The sequence below is a fragment of the Scylla paramamosain genome, chromosome 6, assembly GCF_035594125.1.
Source record: "Scylla paramamosain isolate STU-SP2022 chromosome 6, ASM3559412v1, whole genome shotgun sequence".
Classification (NCBI taxonomy): Eukaryota; Metazoa; Arthropoda; class Malacostraca; order Decapoda; family Portunidae; genus Scylla; species Scylla paramamosain.
Window position 1 is genome coordinate 31,811,591 of NC_087156.1, and position 25,406 is coordinate 31,836,996.

The 25,406-nt window shown below is 35.9% G+C and overlaps 1 protein-coding gene and 1 long non-coding RNA gene across 6 annotated transcripts in view; one reads left to right on the forward strand and one right to left on the reverse strand.

Annotated features, from left to right (window-relative positions):
- Nucleotides 1-25,406, forward strand: part of LOC135101605 (uncharacterized) — a 32,448-nt gene that overhangs the window by 1,918 nt on the left and 5,124 nt on the right. The window contains exons 2-4 of one of the 4 annotated variants that reach the window (XR_010269333.1): nucleotides 4,729-4,903; nucleotides 6,435-6,566; nucleotides 23,390-23,522. This is a non-coding gene — a long non-coding RNA (uncharacterized LOC135101605). Of the gene's footprint in view, nucleotides 1-1,608; nucleotides 1,764-4,728; nucleotides 4,904-6,434; nucleotides 6,925-23,389; nucleotides 23,523-25,406 lie in introns of those variants that run through there. The other 3 variants (XR_010269335.1, XR_010269334.1, XR_010269332.1) reach the window with 3 other exon arrangements.
- Nucleotides 3,044-25,406, reverse strand: part of LOC135101600 (uncharacterized) — a 41,396-nt gene continuing 19,033 nt past the window's right edge. The window contains exons 7-12 of one of the 2 annotated variants that reach the window (XM_064005771.1): nucleotides 23,521-23,639; nucleotides 23,002-23,127; nucleotides 19,139-19,379; nucleotides 18,115-18,269; nucleotides 11,123-11,274; nucleotides 3,044-4,907 (exon numbers count right to left, since the gene is read on the reverse strand). In XM_064005771.1, coding sequence (XP_063861841.1) covers nucleotides 3,875-4,907; nucleotides 11,123-11,274; nucleotides 18,115-18,269; nucleotides 19,139-19,379; nucleotides 23,002-23,127; nucleotides 23,521-23,639 — 1,826 coding nt within the window. In that variant the 3' untranslated portion in view covers nucleotides 3,044-3,874. Of the gene's footprint in view, nucleotides 4,908-11,122; nucleotides 11,275-18,114; nucleotides 18,270-19,138; nucleotides 19,380-22,992; nucleotides 23,128-23,520; nucleotides 23,640-25,406 lie in introns of both variants that reach the window. The other variant, XM_064005770.1, reaches the window with a different exon arrangement.

Sequence of the window (25,406 nt, forward strand, 5' to 3'; positions counted from 1 at the left end):
TAAGGTACTCTTGGCTTTGTCCCTGTGTCCTCTGGTTCTCACATTCAAGAGGAAATATAAGAGGCTCAATATATCAAAGTAATTTGTCCACAAACCAGTTCAGTTAAAGCACAGTTCTAATAAAAGCAATATCCAAACTTCTCCCTCCTATGCTGGATTCTTTCCAATTGTAAGATACTAGTGTAGAGCAGTGATTGTCAAACTGTGCCCTGTGGTGCAGAAGTGTACCACAAGTATCCCCCAAGTGCGCTTTCATAATTTTCATGGACAGGTATACACTACACTGACTACATGTAGAGTTGGTGCACTGTCAAAGTCCAAGATATATCATTAGTGCACCACTAAGCAATAAAGTTTGAGAACATCTAGTCTAGAGTCTAGACTTCACCACAGGTGTTTTTCATATCAACAACAGCAAGTAAAAATGTCAAATGCTACAAGCAAGGTCCATATTAGTGTTCATTGTAGGATTATATTTTGATGCTTCATAGTGTACTCTTATCTGAGTTTTTCCAAGAGTCAGTTTGACTCATAAAAGCATCACTATTATAGGGTGTAAAAAAAAAATTCCCAGAGGATGGGACAGTCATGGGTTTGCAGCAAGAATAAACCATAACTTTTGATAGTCAGTTTGACAAGTGGCATCTCACTGTTGTCATGAGTTCCTGTTACATTAATTTTTGTAGCCATGTTATCAAGCTGTTTTGCACTGTCACTAGGGATTCAAGAATTGATCTGTAAAGAAATGTCAAATTATGAATCCAACTCAGGAATTAAGCAATGGAAATCCTCAAAATGATGTGACATGTATACAACAGTGAAATAATGAGCTGGATGAAGTATTATTAATGGTAGAAATACTTCAAGAGAAGCAAATGATGGGAGGCTAGCACAGTCCATGAAAATGGACTAAAACTGATCATGGGTTCACTTTCAGAGTTATTAACAATATAAACAGTTCATGCTATTCCCATGTCCAATTATAACAAGCACTGTGTTGCTGCCAGGTTCATAGCTAGGTACCTGACCCCATCATGAGAAAAAAAAATGTGGAATTTTCCACTAGATTAGATACATTGCTTTTTATAGTTTTGGTCCAGGAACTTTTCATTATACCTTGTAACTCCATTGATAATCCCTATTAGCTACATTCACACAAAATATACTGAATACTGAAAGATGAGCTGATGTTGTGACTTAATAGTCAAGACTGGTCAAAATCCACCCAGGTTTTGAGTCATCTTGGCCAGGTGTTGGACATTGTGTTTCCTGTGAGTGTCCTGCAACAGATTCAGTCTCCAGCTGCACCAAAGGACTCTTATGGCTTAAGATTTGTCACAAATTTTGAGTAATTTCTCAGTTTGTGAAATTCAACCTGTTATAGGAAAATTATGATGTGAGTAAAGTCTTCACAAGTAGTAATATCAGGGCTGGCCATTGGAAAATAAACAGTAATGAAATTGAATTTAGAGGCCAGGAAAAAAGATGTGTAGTTTTTTGGGACAGATTTTTTATATTTTTAAGGGCTGGCCTGCTGATGCAAGAGAAGGATTTTGAATAGTTTTGTTTGTTTGTTTGTTTATTTTGTTTTTTTCTATTTTCCCATAGGAATGGCCTTAGAAAACTATTAAAGAAAACATGGTCCCATGCAAGCCCTACAGACCCTTAGATGAATGGGGAAAAAAAGTTGTGGGTTCAAGAACTGAACTGACATTGTGGGTCCACCCCATAGAATACTACTGGAATTGAAGTGGAAGTTACAGGTTCAGTGATTTTTATTTATTTGTTTATTTATTTATTTATTTATTTATTTTTTTTTTTTGGGGGGGGGAGGGGGAAGGTTTTTTTATTTATTTATTTATTTTTATTTTTTCTTCTCTGGATGTCCCATTGATCACTCTAGATTCACTATGAATTTGATTTTATCATCGATCAGCACAGATAATTGTCCTCACTTCTTAGCTTATAATATAGGACCCAACTTTTATGTTCTAGAAGAATGGTTAAAAATTTACAGTTACACAAAAATATCAAAGGGTCACGCCTCAGAGAAGTGGGCTCCAATGTTTTTTTCAGTTCATTACCCATGTGGTATTTTTTCCCCTATAAAAGTTACCATTACAACCCATGATTCTAATCGAGACAAATGATTCTTGCTATATATTGTAAATACAAACATGTGTATTTGTTTGGGTAAATTTATGCTATAATCAAAGGGAGTACTATAATATTTTAATCATATTCATTATATTGGTATCTGGATAATTATATAGGAACTAGATTCAACACAGAATTATCCACGTCATAATGTCACACCCATAGTATTCATATGTATATTATTGCCATACTGGTAAATCTTTCTTCCTAACAGTACCTATGGATGCACTAATATCACTACTCCTCTCATGCACCATGTTGATTGCTACAAAAACCACTCCAGTGCTATATAATCAGTAAAGTTGATTCAACTTGCCCATCAAAGCCTCTTCGTAGAGAGGTCCCTAGTTTTTGGTTTGGCCATTTCTAAAAAACAGGGATAGTTTAAGCAAAATTGCAAACAGGAATAAACTAATAGTATTTATACTTTATTTTGCTCTATATATTTGTTATTTGCAAAATCCAGTTTAATTTGGCATATCCAATTTTGTTTTCCCTACCCAAAGGTATCACATTTTCTCACCTAACTGAATTCCTGTTTTTTAATATCTTTACATTTTCCATAAGAATAGCCATGTTAGCTCGAGTGGCATAATTTATGCCAAAATTAAGAACCACTGTCTTAGGAGAATAGGAGAAAGTTTACAAGCCCATAATAACTTCAAAGTCACAGGAATACTCCTTAGAAACATGGCCTGAACTGAATGGAATTTACAGGTCTAAAACTCTCTAAAAAGTTGGGATAGTTTTTTTGGACCCAGATGTAAGTTACTCCAAGTAAATTTCATTGTTTATTGGCTTGTAGGTGAATCAATGCATTTACCATTTTCTATAACCATAATACACATCTTAATCTTTGCTTCATTCATTAGTAAGAAAACTCAAGTCTTTCAAATACATTTATTACAACAAACATAGGTATTACTGGTATATAAATTAGGTTGCTGCTGAGAAAATAACATATGTGTTCTTCATGTTACAAGTAGCAACATTGTGTCTAGCCACAGCTGTAGTACATTGCAACTCAACTAATTATGTTATACTAAATTAGGCTATTCCACATTTTTTGTGCTGGTTAATTCACTTGAGAACTCATATTTTCATTCTTGATGGAGTTATTCTCAAACCTTAGTGGAAAACTTATTGAAGTAAGCCAAAATTAAATTGCAATACTTGTGGTACTTAATTAGTTCACCACCAAACAATAGAAGGCAGCCACAGTAATTGTTCCTTAAATAACTGAAAAAAAAAACTTACAAATTTATTTTAAGTATTATGTCTGTAATTTACTGAGTCCATGCTTCTTACCAGAAGTATGGAATTAAAAAATAATAAAAATATAGTACTCAAAATCTTATGGTAGGGGATATTGTTGACTAGATACAATACAAAAAATATATGTATATAGTATATATGTATCTCTGAACTTACATCCATTCCTACGTATGAATCAGCTTTGAAATATTTCTTGCATCAGTTTTATTTTCATAATTTCAGTGACTTTAAAAGATACATGGTTGAAGTATTCAAAGTACAGAAATGTGTGATAATATACGGTCTTCTACAATTGTATCTTAAATACCATTATCTATAAAACAAACTGGAAGAAGCAAATTACAGTTATTACAAGTGTTACTGTATCAAAGTTGTTACAAAGAAAAATAATTCCGAGTCCTATCATCAAATGTCAAAAAAATTCAGAGAACACTGACTGCTTTCAAAGTTCATCTTCAGATCGTCTTCTGTAATTTCTGACATTATAGGCAGACTGTCTTTTTTTGAATTTTAAAGAATGGTGACTTGTATTTGAATTTTCTGTGTTATCTGCTACATTATCTTCAGGATTTTGTCCATTCAAGTCCTCTTCACTTTTTTCTACATTATGAGAGGCGTGTATATTTACATTTTCATGTGTGTTTCCCAGAAGTGTTCCATTAGTTGATGGATTTGAACCATTCTGCATAATTTTTCTACTAGTAATGGTAGCAGTTGGCATGTCAATGGTACTTGGAAGATCTATGCCTGAGACAAGTGAACTATGTTCAGTTTCAAATAAGAGTGAACCATTATCATCATATGAAATACTACTGATGGGGATGGCATCACTTACAGTACTACTGATGTTTAACTCACTGGTAATGTCACAGATACCATTACTATCACCAAAACTTTCTTCTGATAATGTAGTGTCATTCAGAATATTTGGAAGACATGATGATCTACTACTGTTGCCTTCACTATTCAGATTTTTTTGTGGTGTATTATTTGCTTCAACATTATGTTTTTCAGTTTCAGAGTCACTAGAATTAGAATCTATTATTTCTGATATCACCTGTCCATTTTTTCTCTCTAGTTGTCCTTCCTCATCACTGTCACTGTCACTTTCACTCAAACTAGTTCGTTTCCGCTTTGGAGGACAAAGACCATTGTCAATACTACTTTCACTGTCTGAAGACCAAAGCAAACGTTTACCATTCTCAACCTTCTCATGGTTTTCACTGGTTTGCTGTTCTGTAGCAGTGCAATTATCTTCTTCATTGTCACTGGCATTAGCATTTTCTTGTTCATCAGATTCTGGTTCAGATTCTTGTTCTGAATTATGAACTACCATGATGGTGTAAGGAGCCATGTACCTCCGGCGGTATGATGTACGACGGCGAAAGGTTCCTCCACTTTCGGCCACAGCACCAGGGAGTTCTGCTTGGAGAGGATGCTCCTCTGCAGGGTTTTGACCTGGATGATAAAGGTACCTGCAATACATGAAAAAATTGTATATTACTAATAATTTCTGGTATACTAATGACAAATTCTGATAGCATCAAACGTAAAATCGTGTGACTTGAGGTTATTTACTTATCATTTTTTTTTTTTTTATTTATTTATTCATGCAAGAAAAGTACTGGCAAAGGGCAACAAAATTTATACCTAGAAAGTGCCTTGAGACCTCCCTCTTGAAAGAAATCAAGTCATAGAAAGAAGGAAATACAGAAGCAGGCAGGGAGTTCCAGAGTTTACCAGTGAAAGAGATAAAAGATTGTGAATACTGGTTAACAGTTGCATCAGTTAAGTGGACAGAATAGGAGTAAAAGAAAATTGAAAGTCTTGTGCAGCAAGGCAGCAGGAGAAGAGGAAGCATGCAGTTAGCATGAAAATGGCAGTAGAAGATAGCAAGAGATGCAACATTACAGCAAAGAGAGAGTGGATGAAGACAGGCAGTTAGAAAAGAAGAGTCAATAAGACAAAATACTTTTGATTCCACTCTTCAATAGAGCAGTAGGAATAGAATCCCACATACAGATACTCCCTGAATTATGAACAAGTTTGTTTGTCACTAATTTGTTAATTTGTTTCATGCTTGCTTTCTTCCAAAGCCATACCACTAAACTCGAGTATCACAAAATTTGGGGTATTGAAAACACTGAAAAACCCTTACTTATGCTGGCCCACATAGCCTAGCATTGTGCAAGTGTGTGTGTTTTGTTCTCACATTCAGCATAATGGAGCAGTGCGGCTGCCAAACGAGTGTATGTTTTGTCCTCACATTCGGCACAACGCAGCAGTGTGGCTGCCAAATGAGTGTGTATTTTGTCCTCATGTTTGGCATGATGCAGCAGTGTGGCTGCCAAACAAGTGTGTTTTGTCCTCACCTTTGGCATGATGCAGCAGTGTGGCTGCCAAATAAATGTGTTTTTTGTCCTCACATTCAGCATGACACAGTGATGCAACACCATCACAAGTATCTGCCTTAATGTGTCTGACCATTACTGGCACTGACCCACACCTTTCTATAACTGGCAGATGAGGTAGTGGTACAGATCTTAACACACACACACACACACACTCTCTCTCTCTCTCTCTCTCTCTCTCTCTCTCTCTCTCTCTCTCTCTCTCTCTCTCTCTCTCTCTCTCTCTCTCTTGCAACACCACAGAGGTATGTGATGTGCTGTACTCATGTATATTAAATGTGAAAATCTCAATTTTTTTTTTTCTGAAGCATATTGTTTTCAAGTCTAAAGATTTATTTATAGTGATGTAATTTTTGGAACACTAAGGTTGATAACAAAAAAAACAAAACAAAAATTATATATGAATAAAAGTGAAAAATTTTTAAATATACTGAAATATTTGATCTCTGAATCTATTGCTTTGGAAATTTAGATGTCAGACTCAAGCAAGCTGATGCAGACAATCTTGAAAATAGAAACAAAGAGAAACAAATAAGACCAGTAGCATATATAGTAATTGTGCCTGTACACTAATTATAGTTTATTTTTCAGTTGCTTGGTAGAGATGAACTTTCTCCATCCACCTACAGATGAGCAAAATGAGTACAGATGAACCAAACTTTACAACACTCAGATAGGCAGGCAGCAAAGTTAGCCAGCACAGCATACTCCTTCCACACCCAGGTGTGTGTGTGTGTGTGTGTGTTAACCTACAGATTTCCCTAATTGTAACTTAGATACATGTCTTGTCCTGTTTGTTTTCCATTTCACCTTCAGTCCAGCTTGCTTTTGAAATCATCAGTGTTCCTCATATCACTTTGGTCTCCATTTCCAAAAGGAAAACACACACACACACACACACACACACACACACACACACACACACACACCTCGTGATAATTGGTTTGAATTGGGAAGCAATTTATCCCATTCAAATTAATGTAAGGAGAATTAATCCATTCCATGTTTTATGGGTTTATGTTGTGCATGAAAATTTAATGAAAATAATCTAAATTATAGAAATAAAAATAGTAAAAAAATATGAAGTACTGTATATTTTGGCGTATAAAACTGCACAGCACTTGAATTATCCTAAAAAAAAGATACAAAAAATAGGTCTTTCTATATGTCTGATACAAAAACAATGACCTAATTTTTTATGCAAAATACCATTGTAAATAAACACCAACCTCAAAATGATTAGTACAGATTTTATTTTGCACTAAGACTCTCTCTCTCTCTCTCTCTCTCTCTCTCTCTCTCTCTCTCTCTCTCTCTCTCTCTCTCTCTCTCTCTCTCTCTCTCTCTCTCTCTCTCTCTCTCTCTCTCTCTCTCTCTCTCTCTCTCTCTCTCTGTGTGTGTGTTGAGTGAAAGTAAAAACAATCCTGAGAATTGCTAAAATGGAATTATACAAGAGTGAGAAAGGATGAAGTAAAAATTACAAAGAATGAATGAGGGGGAAGGAGAGAGCCAGGTACTACTCCCTTGTCCCTTATCTCTGAAAGATATAGGAGAAGGGAGATGACAGGGAGGGAGGTTTGAGACCAGACAGAAAGTGAGGAAAGGAACAATGGTAGGAAGGGACATACAGGTAAGGACAGTATATGGGGCAAGGATGAGAGAGAGAGAGAGAGAGAGAGAGAGAGAGAGAGAGAGAGAGAGAGAGAGAGAGAGAGAGAGAGAGAATGGGGGGATGGGAAGTGATGGGGTAAAAGGGCAGGGAGGAAAGAGGGGAAGGGATGGGATAAAAGGGCAGGGGGGAAAGAGGGGAAGGGATGGGATAAAAGAGCAAGGAAGGGAGAGGGAGGGGAAGGAAAAGGGGAGAAGGAATATAAGAGGGACCGAGTGGCATTGCTTGAATGGGAGTTTGTGTTCGAATTGGAGGACTGCGTTTGAAATGGAGGAAATTTTTCACCAAACGCTGTTCAAACTGAAGGACATTTGAATCCCAAGGTATAACTATATATATATATATATATATATATATATATATATATATATATATATATATATATATATATATATATATATATATATATATATGCACACGGGGTCTTCAAGTTATGCCGGAGTTTGATTTTTACACTGTCACAAACCAAATTTCTACACAAGTTGGAACCAGCCTAAGTTAAGACCTACAATTTGTAACAATAAAAAATTAACAGTTCCTTGCCTTTACTCCTATGGTTGACTTCCTCTGTGTTTGCCAATGCTCTAGAAAACTCACTTGCTGCTTCCAAATCACCACCAGCAACTTCACCTTGCACCTTAAGGTTATGCAAATTAGCATGAGCCTTAAACCACATAAACCAACCATTATTGCCAAGACTCTTTACTTCAATTCTCTTCTCTCTTTTCACTTTTCAAGGCTTCAAGCAATCTTTTAGCTTTCTCCTGAATTAACCTAAGGTTCACTGGGATACATTGCTTGATGCTGGTCTTCCAGCCAAAGCACTAACAAGAATGAATAAGTACTAATCCAAAATGCACAAACAATACTGACAAATGCCTCCTCCCATGGTCTATTGCTGCATGATGATGTACTCCTCCTGACAAACACCTCCTTCCTTGGTCTACTGATGCATGATGTACTCCACCGCACTTACCAACTGGTTCTTTGTATCATTTTTATTTTTGTCAATGTAATGCTTTTTTAAATTTAGAAAAAGTGTTTGGTGTAGTATGTGTGATGTAATTTAAAAATTAAAATGAATGTACTGGAAGGCAAAGGGGAGTGTAACTATGAAACTGCAGAAGTCGAGACTGCCATAATCTGAGGACTGAACATAAGAACATAAGAACATAAGAAATAAGGGAAGCTGCAAGAAGCGACCAGGCTTACACGTGGCAGTCCCTGTATGAAACACTCCTACCTATTTCCACCTATCATCCCCATCCATAAACTTGTCTAATCTTCTCTTAAAGCTCTCTAGTGTCCTAGCACTAACTACATGATTACTGAGTCCGTTCCACTCATCTACCACTCTATTCGAGAACCAATTTTTTCCTATCTCCTTCCTAAACCTAAATTTTTCAAGCTTGAACCCGTTATTTCTTGTTCTACCCTGGTTGCTGATCCTAAGAATTTTGCTTACATCTCCCTTGTTATAACCCTTATACCACTTAAAGACCTCTATCAGGTCCCCTCTTAACCTACGTCTCTCTAGAGAATGTAAATTTAACCGCTTCAACCTCGCTTCGTAAGGAATACTCCTCATCCCCTGTATCCTTTTAGTCATTCTCCTCTGTACTGATTCTAATAGACCTATATCTTTCCTGTAATGTGGGGACCAGAACTGCACAGCGTAGTCTAGATGAGGTCTGACCAGCGCCAAGTATAACTTTAATATTACCTCCGGCCTTCTACTTTTAACACTCCTAAAAATGAATCCTAGTACCCTATTTGCCTTGTTTCTGGCTTCTATGCATTGTTTCCCTAGACGGAGTTCAGAGCTAACTATAACTCCTAAATCTTTCTCGTACCCTGTACCTACCAGAGTTTGGGTGTTTAATGTGTACCTATTGTGTGGGTTTCCTCTACCTACGCTAAGCACTTTGCATTTATTGATATTAAATTGCATTTGCCATCTATCCGTCCATTCATTCATTCTATCTAAGTCTGACTGCAAGGCGATGGCATCCGCTTCTGACCTAATTAATCTACCTATCTTTGTGTCATCCGCAAATTTACTAACATCGCTATTAATTCCACTATCCAAGTCATTGATATATATTAGAAATAATAATGGCCCTAATACTGATCCCTGTGGCACCCCACTAATGACATGACCCCACTCGGATTTCGAGCCGTTTATTAGCACTCTCTGTCGCCTGTTACCAAGCCATGACCCTATCCAACCTAACACCTTCCCATCTATCCCGTGCGCCCTAACCTTTCTCAGGAGCCTTTGATGGGGCACCTTGTCGAATGCTTTACTAAAGTCCAGATATAAGATATCATAACTATCACCATTATCTACTGCCTCGTACACCTTACTATAAAAACTTAACAAGTTTGTCAGGCAAGACTTCCCCTTCGTGAAGCCATGCTGTGACTGATTTATCAAGACTGCCTCCACATGAGGCATCCAGAAACAGAGGGGCATCCTTAACCTCTCAAAGTTTTGCCTTTTCATTTATCCCATTAATGGCTATTATCATAATAATAATTCTGTTAATTGTACTAAATCAATCTTTAAATGCCAAAAAATACATACCAAAAATGTACCCACATTTTGAAAATATACTGAAATTTACATATAAATATAAAAATACATAATAAAATGGTTGCATTAAGATAAAAACAAGATTATACAATACCCATTTGGAGATTATAATCGCTAATCTTTAATTATTTAATTTTTTTAAATTAATTTGGAAACTCTTGACACTCATACATTATTGAGACTATTAATGTTATTTTCATGTTGCTAATGTTTATTTTACAATGCTAATTAAATATTAGCACTATGACCTTAATGTTGTAATTATTAATTATTTGAATAATAACATTTCCATTGGCATGAGCAAGCAGGACCCACATGTTTGTCAGAAACAGTAGCACCTGTTGTGGCATTTCCATTGGCATGAGCAAGCAGGACCAACATTTGTCAGAAACAGTAGCACCTGTTGTGGCTATGTATTCCTTGCGAGAGTCTTGCTTAGGTTTCCTTTGCACCACTTTCCATGACTCTACAGTTTACACACTTCTGGTTTTTATGAGAAAGCCCTGGTACATTATTGTCACTTTGTGTCAGAAGAATGCATGGTTATGAAATATGATACACAAAAATAATGCAAGCGTATAATAGACACAGTGTAAGTGGGGACTTTTAAGGGAGAGGGTGTGCAATCACTGGCAGAGCTGGTGGGTGTGCTGAGTGAGCAGCATGCTAACTGGCTGCCTGCCTCTGGCACATGTGCCTCTCTGACTTCAAGAATACGTTATTGGTCTGCATACAGAGAGAGAGAGGCATCTCATTTTAACTGGGATCATACACCTGGCATATCTGAGTTTTGTGTTTGGCAGAAACCTCAAGCCTGTCACTACTCAGTAATATCACATCACCCATAAGGCAAGGTGCTCTCTCTCTCTCTCTCTCTCTCTCTCTCTCTCTCTCTCTCTCTCTCTCTCTCTCTCTCTCTCTCTCTCTCTCTCTCTCTAATATATATATATATATATATATATATATATATATATATATATATATATATATATATATATATATATATATAATTACCTTCTCTGTGTGGTGAAAGAACGAAGAACATGCTGAGTTTTCTTGTGATTTCTTCGTAGGTGTTTCCTTTTTCTCCTTGCTCGTTTTGCAATTCTCAGTTTGGCTCGCTTTTTGGCAATCAGGTGCATGATCCATTCACTGCCTCCAGATATCTGTAATAAATTGTTGAAATAATACACTAAAAGCTGAACCAAGCAAGTTGTGTGAGTCTATGTAAATTTCCAGGCAGAGTGCTGATTAGCTACTGCTATACATTCACAAGCTTTTTACATTATTGTCAATTAGCAGCTTATCAGGTTTGAAAAATCTATAAGGCATTAAAGACAACATTCATATCTATTATAGGGAGTAAAGAATCAATAAATAAATCATCAGTGAATGCAGAGTCAATGTTAGCATTATGTACATGAAAGGTAGGCAGCACTACATTGACACAGCCACCACATCAGTATACACTGCCTGCCCAGAGTTTAATGGTATTATCATTGTTTAATACTAAATATTATTACACAGTTTATCTAAAAATAAACTCAGAGAAGGGTGAGTACCAATGAAGTGGCTCTGTCATGGTAATACCTGCCCAACTCTCATATACTTAAGTGATGTCTAGGATGCATTCATTGCTATATTTTGTTTAAGAATTCTTTATTTCTTATGGTAACCTTAAATGTCATCATTACCATTGCTTTTTCATACTACAGTGTCCAGCAAATAAGACTGTGAGTAAGTTTTGATATTTTGTTATATATGGCACCAGCCAATTAACATTTGGCTTACAAACTCGTATTCATATTCAAGAAGGCAAGAAACAAATATATCAGAATCCTGAGAGATGAAGAAAAGAATTATGAGAAAGATATAGTTAACAAATGCAACAATGAACCGGTTATTCTTCAGATATGTGAATGAGATGAAAAACAGGTAAACAGTAGATAAATCAATGAAAGATGACATTACATACGAAGATACACGGTTACAAGCGGAATTAATGAACAAGTGCTTCTAGTCAGTATTCACCAAAGAAAGCAAATTTGAAGGAGAAAGAGCCTGGCACAGAGACAATGTGATGAGAGAGATACAGGGGGGCATAAGTGAAATTAAGATTACGAAAGATTTGGATGTAAGTAAGGCTCAAGGACTGGATGGAGTGTCCAACTGGATACTTAAGGAATGTTGTGAACAACTGGCAGAAGGTATACACAATACCATAGTATGTTCTTTTAAGGAAGGAAAAATTCCTCTAGACTGGAAGAGAGCCAATATTGTGCCAATTTTTAAAGGAGATAATAAAGAAGATAAACTGAATTACAGACCAGTGTCCCTGACAAGTGTGGTGGCTAAAATAGCGGAAAGAATAGTTAAAAACAGATGGATGGAATATTTAAAAGAAACACATACATTGACTAACAGACAATTTGGTTTCAGAAGTAGAAGATCTTGTGTCACAAATTTAGTGAGCTTTTATAGTATAGCAATTGATATAATTCAAGAGAGAGAGGGTTGGGCAGACTGTGTTTATTTAGACCTAAAAAAGCATTTGATAAGGTACCACACCAAAGACTGCTATGGAAAATTAAAAATATAAGGGGTTTGCAAGGAAACACACTGAATTGGATTACAGACTTCTTGAGGGATATAGAAATGAGAACAGTAGTAAAGGGAGAAAAATCAGAATGGTGTAGAGTTACAAGTGGAGTACCATAGGGGACAGTCTTAGCCCCCGTAATGTTTCTGGTGTATGTCAATGATATGGTGGATGAGGTTGACAGTTATATAAGTCTGTTTGCAGACCATGCAAAATTATTGAAAAGAGTGGAAAACAATATGGATTGTGAAATATAACATAAAGATCTAAATAAAATATATAAATGGAGTAAGAAATGGGAAATGGAATTCAATGCAAAGTGATGGAATTAGGAAAAAGCAAAAGAAGATTGACAAGTTCCTACACCATGTAAGAAGTGGAAATTAAGGAAACCAAAGAAAAAGACTAGGGAATATTACAATAAGTGATAATTTATCACCAGAAAGACATGTAAACAAAATAGTTAGGGAAACTTATGAGTCTTAGTTACTAAGAAAGATGAAAAGGGCATTTGCTTACATGGATGAAGAGATGATGAAAAAGTTGATGGAATATGTGATTCAACCAAAATTGGAATATGCCACAATTGTTTGGTCACCCCATAATAAAAAGGAAATAAGGAAAATAGAAAGGATCCAAAGAGCTGCAACATAATTGGTACCAAGTTTGAGAGATTTTATCTGAGAAGAAAGATTAAAGAGATTGAAGCTTCCATCACTACAAGAGAGAAGAGAAAGAGGGGACCTGATTGTTATATACAGAGCTTTAAAGGGTAAGGATCAAGTTGACAAAGAAGACTTATTTGTGTGGGACTCAAGAGATACAAGAGGACATGGAGTGAAATTTAGGAAAGCAGCAAGTAGAAGAGATGTCAAGAAATATGGTTTCCCAAATAGAAGCGTAGAAATATGGAACAACTTAGATGAAACAGTGGTACAAGCAACAAATATTCATGAATTTAAAGTTAAGCTGGATGCTTATAGACATGGAGACGGGACAGCACGAGCATAGCTCTTTTCCTGTAAAACACCACTAGGTAAATACACACACACACACACACACACACACACACACACACACACACACACACACACACACACACACACACACAGACAGGGCAGTGAGCTCTGTCTCTCTAGACAAACAGCTAAAAAAGAGGACAGCTAAGTTTGTCTTTACAGCATTGGTCAGCCCAGTGTCTCAAGTGCCTTAGAAATATTTAAAGGAGATATAAAAGTCATATCTGTTGATAATAACAAAGAAAAAGGTGTAAATGGCACTGGAATTTAGGCACGGCCAGTTTTTAGGCAGTTTTTTTTTTTTTTTTTTTTTTTTTTTTTTTTTTTATACAAAGTCGCTGCATGTAGGGGTGATTAGCTTCAAATTTTGAGGACACTTGATATGTTAGCACCTGGTCATGATAATACTCATGAAGGATTATCATGACAGGACTGAGACCTCATTAGGGTCTTGGCCCAACCTCCCACTTAGATCACACCCTACTAACATCCCTTAGGATGACTGACAGATCTGTGGGTTATGCCATGCCTTCCACAGTCCACCCATCATTCAACCTCTTCAGAGCTGACATTCCTTCCAAAACATTTGTGGGACATCAGCCAGCTGGATGAGCAGTGGCTTGTGACAGTCAGCTAACCCAGAGAGGTGTTAGATGATACTGAAAAATTCTGGATAACTGTTCACAGCCACCAGGATGCCTCAGGGGAGAGGGATTTTAAGAGGGTAGGGCAGTTTGGTCTCTCAGAATTTGCAATGCCTCCACTGAACAAGTTTTCTCACAAATTAACTTAATGAAAAATAAACTCAGGAACAGGATGCAACACGAGTTAAAAAAAAAACTGCATGTGCGTTCATTCATGTACAGAAATAATGTGTTACAATGATTTCAAACCAAGAAAGGAAATACTCTCCTTTTTACAAAAGGACATTTACAGTAATGCTGATGACCATGAGCAAGTTACCAGATCAAGCCTAGTAATGTACTGAAGAGAGAGAGAGAGAGAGAGAGAGAGAGAGAGAGAGAGAGAGAGAGAGAGAGAGAGAGAGAGAGAGAGAGAGAGAGAGAGAGAGAGAGAGAGAGAGAGAGAGAGAGAGAGTTGGATGTAGCCTGTAAGCATGAATTATATATTATATAGTAGGTAAAAAAAATGTTTTCCCCTTGTGTTATACCTGTCAGATATCTTGAGCATCAAACATACGCACTTCTGATGGTCCAAGTTTTTTTTTTTTTTTTTTTTTTTTTTTTTTTTTTTTGACCTAGGTCATGGTTTTTGGGTTGGTTTTGGGATGAAATTCCGTGGTAACACAGTCCATGACCTGGCAACTTTGCTTCATATATTGATTTTATAGATGAATTCCAATTCTCTAAACTAGAGAAGAAAGTTAACAAACTAGAGGAAGAGCTCATGGAACTAAAAATATAATTTGAACAAGGGAAAGAATGAATGAAACTTTGAGAAAGGAAAATGAAAATTGAATACAATTAAAGAAATAAGTGCAGAAATGGACTTCATTAAGAAATAATACAGAAAAAAACACAATTGTGATGAAATAATACAACAACCAAGTAACATTCTGGAAAGAAATAAGATACTTAAGGACAATGTCATGCAAGTTAACACAGCAAAAGAAATTAAAGCATGGAAGATAAACAAAAAAGTGTGAAAAACATAAAATGGGGGAAGTAAAGGAAGTAATCAGGAAGAGTGGTAAATTCAGGGAAACAGTGGACATGAATAAAGGCATTATTACACATGGCAGAAAAGAAAATATTTCCAATAGAATTATTATTATAAGAGGCAAAGCATAGGTAAAAACAATCACAGAAAGCATAATAAGGTAAGAGATAAAATATCAGAGAAAAATATTGAAGAATATCACAGGATCATTAAATATGAAAAGGCTTAGAATAGAACAAAAATAGTTTTCCATACATCAGCAGTGATGGAAGAACAAATAAAAAATCTTGGCAAACTAAAGGGAAATAAGGATGAAAAGAACATGAAAATAATCACATGTATGTCTAAAGAAGACTGAAAAACTGAAGGAGAAATAAGAAGCAACTAAGAAAGGAACAAGAAGAAAATTTTTCTATAATTGTGGGACTACAGGTAAAAATGTGATACATAAAGAAAACAAAACTAAATAAGAAAAGTATATTGAGACAATGTAAGTAAAGCAAAAGAAAGATATATATATAGTAATGTGGATGGGCTGGTTTCTAAATTATTGGAGGTCAAAGGTACAATAAAGGGAAAGAACCTGCAAATATTCTGCCTCAAGTGAAACAACATCAAGGATGAGACCTTAGGAATGCAGGGAGACAAAAACAAGCAAGGAGAAGGCATCATGATACTCACAAGTAAAGAACTTCTAGCACAGAAAATGCAGTTAGAAACATATGATATGGAGTTAACAGCAGCTGAAATTAAAACTAGGGAAGGTAATATAATGGTAGCAACCCTATATATGCCTCTTCTCACAAGAATATAGAGTTCAGATAGATGAAAATAAACTAAAGGATATGATGTCAGTACAGGTTGCCCATCACTAATCCAGCATCATTGAGACTTGTAGTGATTTTGCTAGATTACTGAGAGGCAAGGTTAGAATACACTTAACCCAGCAGTTAACCACTCACCCTACCTTTAAAATATCCCATAAATCAGTACCAGTTTATTAATAAGTGGGGCTGCACCCCATTGATAGCAATACTAACACTTTATTTCTGGCAAATACTGTTAGCAAGGAAACTGAGCAATTTTTCTTCCTGTTTCTTTATGTCATGAACTGTAAGAAAGCCAATGCTGTATAATTCACACGCTTTACAGACACATTACGTTTGAGATTTTTTTTCAGAAGTTCAACCCAATCTTCTATGGATAATGCAGTGTTTGCACTTTACACAACAAGAAGTAATTCCTTTATTCACTGGAGCCATGGCTGGAGATAAACCTGAGCAGGTTTAATAATAATAATAAAAAAATTTAAAAAATTGGAATGGCTTCCCTTCGTTTGGAAGTGATCCAAGCTGTTGATGCAAGTAGCTTCTTCCTGTGACCTGTTTTGCTTCATAATGCTTCTTAGGTCATCCACTCCTTGCTTCTGTTATGCTTGTACTGCTTCTGTTTCACTATTACACTGCTCAGTCCTTTTTTCTCAGTTCTGTGTTAAACTTAATAAACTTTTAATATATTTTATCATCTTTCCAACAAATAGTAATGGCAACAGGTTGGTGCAGCAACCTGGGAAATTTCAAATTACACTGGCCAAAATTAGTGCTGGATTAGTGATGATCAACTTATATTATAAAGTATGGGAGAAATTTTGAAGAATAATAGTAAATGGCAACTTTAATAGCAATATAAATTACGATAACACGGAAGTCAAGTACTGAGAACCATTAGATACTACTAGTAATTGAGATTTAACTCAAGAATTTTTCCTATTGAAACACATCACATCCAATGCCAGAAAGAGAGGTTTTGATGAGCCATCTGTATTACACCTACTGCTCACAAGGCAAAAAGAAGACATTGAAAATGTGATTTATAGTCCCCACTAAGAAAAATTATAATTTATTGCTAGAATATTATTTTAGCATAGTTTATGATGACAGAAATGAAAATGAGAACTACAAGAAGAGAACTATAAGAAAAAATGAATTACAAGGGAAACTATGATGAACTTTGGAATTTTTTTTCAAAATAATAAATTGGAAACAAAAATTCGGAGACAAACACATAGTATGAAAGATTATGTGAAATTTATGAAAGGAATAACCAAACATGTTCCTTGATATAAAGAAGGGCAAAATAGGAGAAAGCACTGGTTAACCCTTGATTTAATGAACACACATGTCATTCTTATAAGCTGTGTCTTGATGTGTAAACATGGGACAAAATACGATGTGCTGAGACAGGGCATACCACGAGATGAGGTGACAAAATGACATGACAAGCAGACTGGGTAGCATTTTTTAAAGTTGGAAAGATTTTTTGAAACAGGGTGCAATGGTTTTCTCCCAAGGAGACTAGCCACTCTCTCTCTCTCTCTCTCTCTCTCTCTCTCTCTCTCTCTCTCTCTCTCTCTCTCTCTCTCTCTCTCTCTCTCTCTCTCTCTCTCTCTCTCTCTCTCTCTCTAACCACAATCCATGGAACTACTGATATTCTAAAAAGGTTAGAGTAAATTAATAAAAAAATGACATGTATGAAAGAGATGTTACTAGAGGCCAAGTGCTTGAAGAAGTAGAACGGAAGTGTTCTGATAGGGATAGGTGGAGACTTCACTGCTATTGACAAGTCCTTCTGGGGTATATCTCTGGAAGGAGAGAAGTGCTGGAGAGATTGTTAGATCATATTGATAATACATATTAAAGCCTACTTACTTTCTCTCTTTCATCTTCCTCATCCTCATCATCATCATCATCTTCATCATCATTTTTTGGTGGATCATTGTTTGCATGTTGCCTCTGAAGTTGATTCAGCTGCACAGTTGCTTGCTGCTCATCAGAGCTATCATGACCTGGACCCCCATTTGCTTCTAGAAAGGAAAGGAAAGGGACTGTGTTCATTTACCATTTAAAAACCTTGCCTTACACAACAAAATTCACCAAACTGTAAAATTCAGCTTCACTGAAAAACCAAAGACAAGGTCACTATGGACCTTTTGAAACAAAAATAAGGTAAGGCACACATTACATTAGGGTATGCATTTTACAGGGGTATGGATGCTGAAAGCTGGAACATAAACAATTTTTTTCCACAAGAACTTCATATTTAAACCTTTAGAACACAACATGTACACTGTAACTAGAATAAGTATGACCTAACTAAATGTATTGTATTTCTTTTGCATTATAAGATATGGTAAAATATAATAATCTCTAAAGATATGTGAAATGAATGGTCAAAATCTTTAAGAACCTAGAGACATCACTATGCTGATAGATTTTGTTCATGATAGGTGGAGTTCTATTTTAGAAAGTGAATGGACATAGCAAAATGAAACAGCACCAACTTATCCACATGTTTATATCTAGCAGCAAGTAGATAAGGGATGTAAACTGAGGGGTTGTGATCTCAATGTCCTGGTGAATGGTGTGCAAGTGATCTCAGTCCTACCCAAAGATCAGTCACTATGAGCTCTAAGTTCCTTCTGTAGGCTGGCTGACCAGCAGACGACCATAGGTGAACTGCTAAACCTGGCAAACCTACTTGATTATTTAATAGGAAAATTAGTGGACCACCCTGTAATAATAGCCTACTTTATGTATACATATATATATCAGAATATATAGATATGCTAAAATATTGAAGTGATAGTATTTAGTTCATGGTGGATCATAGATCTCACGAAAATTTACTCAATTTCACTGCTCAAGCCAGATATTCAAATAATGAAATAATTACCATCATCTGAGTCATTGTCATCAGACTGAGAGGTTGCATGTGACAATGATGATTGTGTTGTGGTGGTGGTCTCTGTGTCATCATCCTCAAGACCTGAGCCTTGAGCATCATTATCAAGGTCATCAGAGAGGTCAGTGTTGGATGTCCACCCCTCCACTTCCCGTTGCACCAGGGAGTCGAAGAAGGCCATCATGCGGGGATCCTCATCCATGCTGCCATGACTATAATCGTGATTCACATCCTGAGGAGGAAATAATGTTTTCTAAGAAAAAAATGCAAAGAAAAAAGTAACAGAATCAGTCTATCCATCCAAACACCAAAATGATGTTCCTTAAGAGGGTTAACCACAACATGACATCTACACGTGTGTGCTCTCAAATATTTCTTCGTATCTTGCCTTCTAAGTCTTTGGGGAATGGAGAAGTTCAAATCTCACTGCACTACACTGCACTCTCAGGATCAGTTACACAACATAGCTGGCTATTTCCTGCAGTATGGTCTAAGAGCATAGTAGATTTACTTTATCTAAGCTGTGTGCATTGCCTTGGCTACCCCCATTTTTGGGGAGAGATAGGCTTAATATATATATATATATATATATATATATATATATATATATATATATATATATATATATATATATATATATATATATATATACACACACACACATAGACACTCATACCTCAGTACTACGGATAAAAGGGGGGGAACATCAGTCCGATGAAGTCAATTGTCCATTGGTACCAACACTAAGCATTAGGTTACATTAGGAGTGGCTGATACCAACAATTACATTATGAAAGACAGAGGAATAAATACAGTACTGTACTATACTTTTAATCAAGCACACTATCCAATCTGACTGTGTAAAATACCTATACACTAAATATACACCTCAGCACCTGCCATATCTACACTGCCAGCTTCCCCCCTCACCTGCATATCACACAGTCCATGCCTGTTATGGAAACGCCACAGCCAAGCATCATTAGAAATGCACTGAATACCTAAATGCTTACTGAGTTGTTCAGATGCATTTCATATGGTTCCAGAAATTACTTTAGTACCACAAACCTTTTGCTGCACATATCACTTATACACAGCTTCATCGAACTTCTGATTACCAGCTTTCATATGCTTGCGGGCCACTACAGAGCCAGACATACTTGAATATCCATCAACAGAATACTTCACACCATATTCAGTAAGTTTAGATTTTGCCTTATGAATATCTGAAACTTTTTTTTTTACACTATTTCTCACCCACTTCACAGATGCACCACTTTTCTATAAGCACACCACTTTTTATAAGCTCAAGCTTCTGTGCTACTGTTAAATTCACCCTTTTTTGCTTTTCTACTTTTCCTCCAGATAGCATAGTTATAGAAAATTATAATTCAAATACAACAGACAAAAAGGGCAAAAACCACAGAGCAATGAGCTACATGTGTTATTACAATGATGTAAACAAAGTGACCACCTGCAACAAGCAGTCAGTTCTCGAATCAGTGGCTCATCCAGCATTGCCACAACTCCATCCACAGGATGTGGGAGTTTCAAATTGAGTTGGCTGCTCCAGATTTTGTCTGCTGCTTCCGAAATCCGTTAAAGCGAGGTCTGTAGTACTAAGGTATGAGTGTGTGTGTGTGTGTGTGTGTGTGTGTGTGTGTGTGTGTGTGTGTGTGTGTGTGTGTGTGTGTCTATATATATATATATATATATATATATATATATATATATATATATATATATATATATATATATATATATATATATATATATATATATATATATATATATATATGTATATATATATATATATATATATATATATATATATATATATATATATATATATATATATATATATATATATATATATATATATATATATATATATACTAAGGCCTCCCCCAAAAATGGGGATAGCTGAGATAAGGCACAAAGCCTTCACACCACTCTTATAGCTGCTTGCCCCTTGATAGAGAAGAGAAAATACTCCTACCACTTTTTTATGGGGATCAGCCACACAACTGGGGCAGTTTGGTCCAGAACAAGGCTCCTTCATACTAAGTCCCCTCCCCCACCACTTCTGAATGCCCACACTTATGTGAGGCTATCAATGTGTGGCACCTCCCTTGGAGGTTGCAGAACTGCATCACTCACAACTTTTCTCCATTCATGCTCTATCATTCTATGCTCCACTATCAGTTCTCTTCCTTCTTCCTTTTAAGGTTTCCTTTTATAGTATCTACATAGTATCTACAAGTTCAGACCTCTCATGCTTGATCTTACTATCTTCTCCCCCAACTATCATCCTCCATTTTCTCAAAATGGAGAGAATAGAGATTTACTCAAGCTACACAATAGATCCTTTCTTTTCTCATAACTGAAATAATCCAATGATCAAACTAGATTCAAGGCCATGTCTCCTCATGCATTCACAATTACCCCTGCACTCCCTCCATTAAGATGTAAGAAAATCATCCTATTTGTTTAGTCACCCCTTACTGATATTCCTCTCACTCTTTCATTGCTGAAATTTTCAATTAATTTTCTATCTGTTCAGAGTCTTTCTTAACTTCCATCTGTCACTCAGTTTCAATAGTGAAGAGGCATAATATTCACATCCCTCAAACATATTCCTTACAACTTTTGCATACAAGAAATCTGCCTTCAGCCTTCTGTCAACACTTAAGAGTTGATCAATCCCTTTTTCAAGCATATTATTGAAAAAGTGTTTACAGGAAACCACCCTTGCTGAACATAGATGTACACCAGCCATTCATCACTCTCACTTCATCCCTTTTACCCAATTACTCTTGCACTTATGTCACCCATTACAACCAATTTTCTTCTTTTCTCAGAATTTAAATATTTAATTGCAAAATTTTGTAATTCATTTTTCTTTTTTACCATACTTACATGCATTCTTTGGATAAATATTGTAAAGAGGCTGTAAAGGCTTCTGTAGAGCATGAGATACCCCACCACAAACACAATAAGTATGGTGTCCCAAGATAAGTATACAACCTTTTGGCTCACACAAGGGCCCAGTTGGAGGAAAATCCCACCATTACAGCAGGATGACTAAAGAAATGCAAACTCATGCTTCTCCATAGTGTTTGTGGTGGGTTATCTCACACTCTACAAAAGCCTTAAATACATCATATTTCCTCAGCACTGAGCCCTAATTTATAGCACTCAATCACTCTCACTACATTAGCCTCACTAGTGCACATCTCAGACATCAGGTGAGATCTGCACATGAAAATATGTGTGCACAACTCACAGCTGTGGAGGGAATAAAGGTGGAGGTACTTGATAAGAAAGCTCTCTTTTCTCCAAGCAAGCATAACTGAAACTGACTGTTGTTAATCAAAGCACTGGATGAGAATTCTAGTGTTGCAACGTAGTGGTGATTTTTTCCCATACAGCCTTTTCCATGATGGATACAACAGCAAAATAATAGGCATACAGTTTTGTGGCACATGACTCATTGCAATAACATCAAGTGGCATCGACTGCACACTCAAATGTACTCTGACAATCCAGTCTCACTCAGACCTAAAATATATCTCCCCACCCAAAACTTATAACATCCATTCTACTCTTCTCAAACTATTTGCACTGAAACAAAACCCTAATTGATAGCTTCAATTTTAGGCTCTTCTATCACAGCACCTTATTATTTCAACTACTTTCTTTGCAAATTAAGTACAAAAATCATCTGAAGTACACATGATAAAAGTGTTATTGGTAAGAATATTGTACTATTCTAATAATACTAATATAAAAAAATAAAGGCATCCACAGTGGCATGACTCCTTGCTTGTGGCCCCACAACATACCCCAAGTACCTGGCCACTTTCCATTACAAGTCCTATGTATTCATCATGTGTGTATACTCTTCTAGTCATTAAGTTTTCAGATGAATTTGTCTTCAAGTTTCCTTTGGATCCAGGAAGAGACAATCCACTCCAAAGCTGTGGAAAAACAATTTTATTAGTAAAACAAAATTTATTGATTCCAGTTTTCAAGCACTGAATATTTAAGTCTTCAGAATGGTAAAGAAGAAAACATGATAAAACACTCTCACAAGTAATAAGCACAATTTAATTTCAGTCTCCCATTTCTGCATCTGTATGACCTGCAGAGATGTTCATATTTATGCAGACCTTATAAATTTCTTCTAATACTCAAACTATTGGGGTAAATCTGTGACTCAGAAAACTTTTTTTTTCCCAGGCTTGTGACTACCAGAAAAATCATTAAAGAGAGACGACAAGGAAAAAAGCAAATTTCAATATATGGACAGAGAAGACATGGTGTGGGATGAAAGAACAGTACATTAAAATAAACAAGCCAAGATGTCATACCTTTACTATTTTTTCAACCCCAGAAGATGCTATAATAAAGTTCTGTGGGTTGAATCTCACTTCATTGACAATTGATCGATGACCTTTTAGCACCATGTGAGCTTCAGATACAAAATTTCCTGTCAAAAAACAAAATATATTAATGGTCTGATTAACCCTCAAACATCAGGAACATTGGCATATCTGAGAGAAAAAAACATTCTTATTCACTTTTCATTTTCTCCCGTCAAATAACACACAACGTGCCCAACAACAGTGATATGATTGACGATATATAAAGAAATATGCAAAAATTCTGGTGTTTGCATATTCACTAATTCCCTTGATTTATTTATGAATTTTTCAGACACCAAGTTTCTAGTGTTCTTTTTATGCATTATACTGAAATTACTTGCTTCTCAAAAATTTCAATATAACAAAAACTTTAGCCCTAGAAAAGAGTAAAGCTCCTACATAAAACACTTCATTATGTATAATAGTTTTCTAAAGTCATAAGATTTTCAGGCATGTCTGTTACATACATACATGACAAATAATATTAAGACCTTGACAAATAATCTAGGAATCCCTATCAACTACAGAATGTGTGAGATCTGTAATTCACTACAGCCTTAATTACTGGTCTCTACTAATTGGAGTGGTTGGAATGGGCTGGGTTGCCAGTAGTTGCTGGCTATTTTAATATAGGACTTGGTATACACTCTTATAATTCTCTGAAGATGCACACTCTAAAATCCCTCTCATGATACATCTTGATGTACTGCACCTATATGTTACAAAACAATGTCAAGTGTTTATGCTAACAAAATCCACAATTTAGTGATACACATTACAAAGCAGTTATAATAAGCTACATACTACTAACTAAATTCTAAGTGTTTTCACATTCATTTCTAGTCTCCTGCTACACATTTAATTTGAAACAATTTTCCATGTGTTTTCAAAGGGACTAATGTTTTAAATGGCAATTTTCAAAAAGAATTGAGCAAGTATTACTTGTAAAGAGATATTTTGATGACTGAAACCATGAAGAGATGAAAGGACTGGATGGTATTAGAAACACCAAGTTCTCCAAAACAAAAAAAATTCCTGATTTTGAATGCTGTTGTAAAACCCCTGTCTATACATGTTCCATGTTTGACTGCACAAACATACCACAAAAGAAGAATCAAGGTATGAAACAATGGGTTGTATTTCCAAAGAAGAAAGCAGCAACTGAGAGATGATGTTGGGAGACACAACATAAACAGACAGTCTGTTTGACAGACTTGGTTGTTCATTTCATATATACAAGGATTTCTAAAGTTGTAAGTTAATTGTATAACTTCAATGAATGAGCTGAACTTACACAGAGAAAAATAGCATTTGTCCTAAGGTGATGATGCATTCCTAAGATAATGTACATAATATTTAACTTGTTTTGCCATAATTTTTGCTATTTGCTTGATGATGGTAGCTAAAAACGTTTGAAAACACATAAATTATAAAGATATTTTCCAGCATACATCAAGTTTTTTTGTGTGTAAAATTAGATTGATGAATCTGGATTTTTTTTTTTTTCTATTCTGACCATCCCAATTATGCAGTGCTTTCTATTGCTGACTAGCCTTGGCTCCTATATAAACTGAAGTGCCCAGTCTCTCATTTTTACAGCAATGTGGCCAAAACTGAAGATAAAAATTACACCATTCTATAGCTACTCCTCACTTAATTAAAATAACAAGATTTCTAAATTTCCAATCATATTACAATTTAACAGTAAATATATGCTTCAAGAGGCTGAAAAGGAATGGGATGTCAGTTTCTTCTCAAAACATGCCCCTCATGTTTTTTTTTTTGGGGGGGGAGGAGGGGGGAAGGGGACCATGAGCTAGTCTCTCATTGTC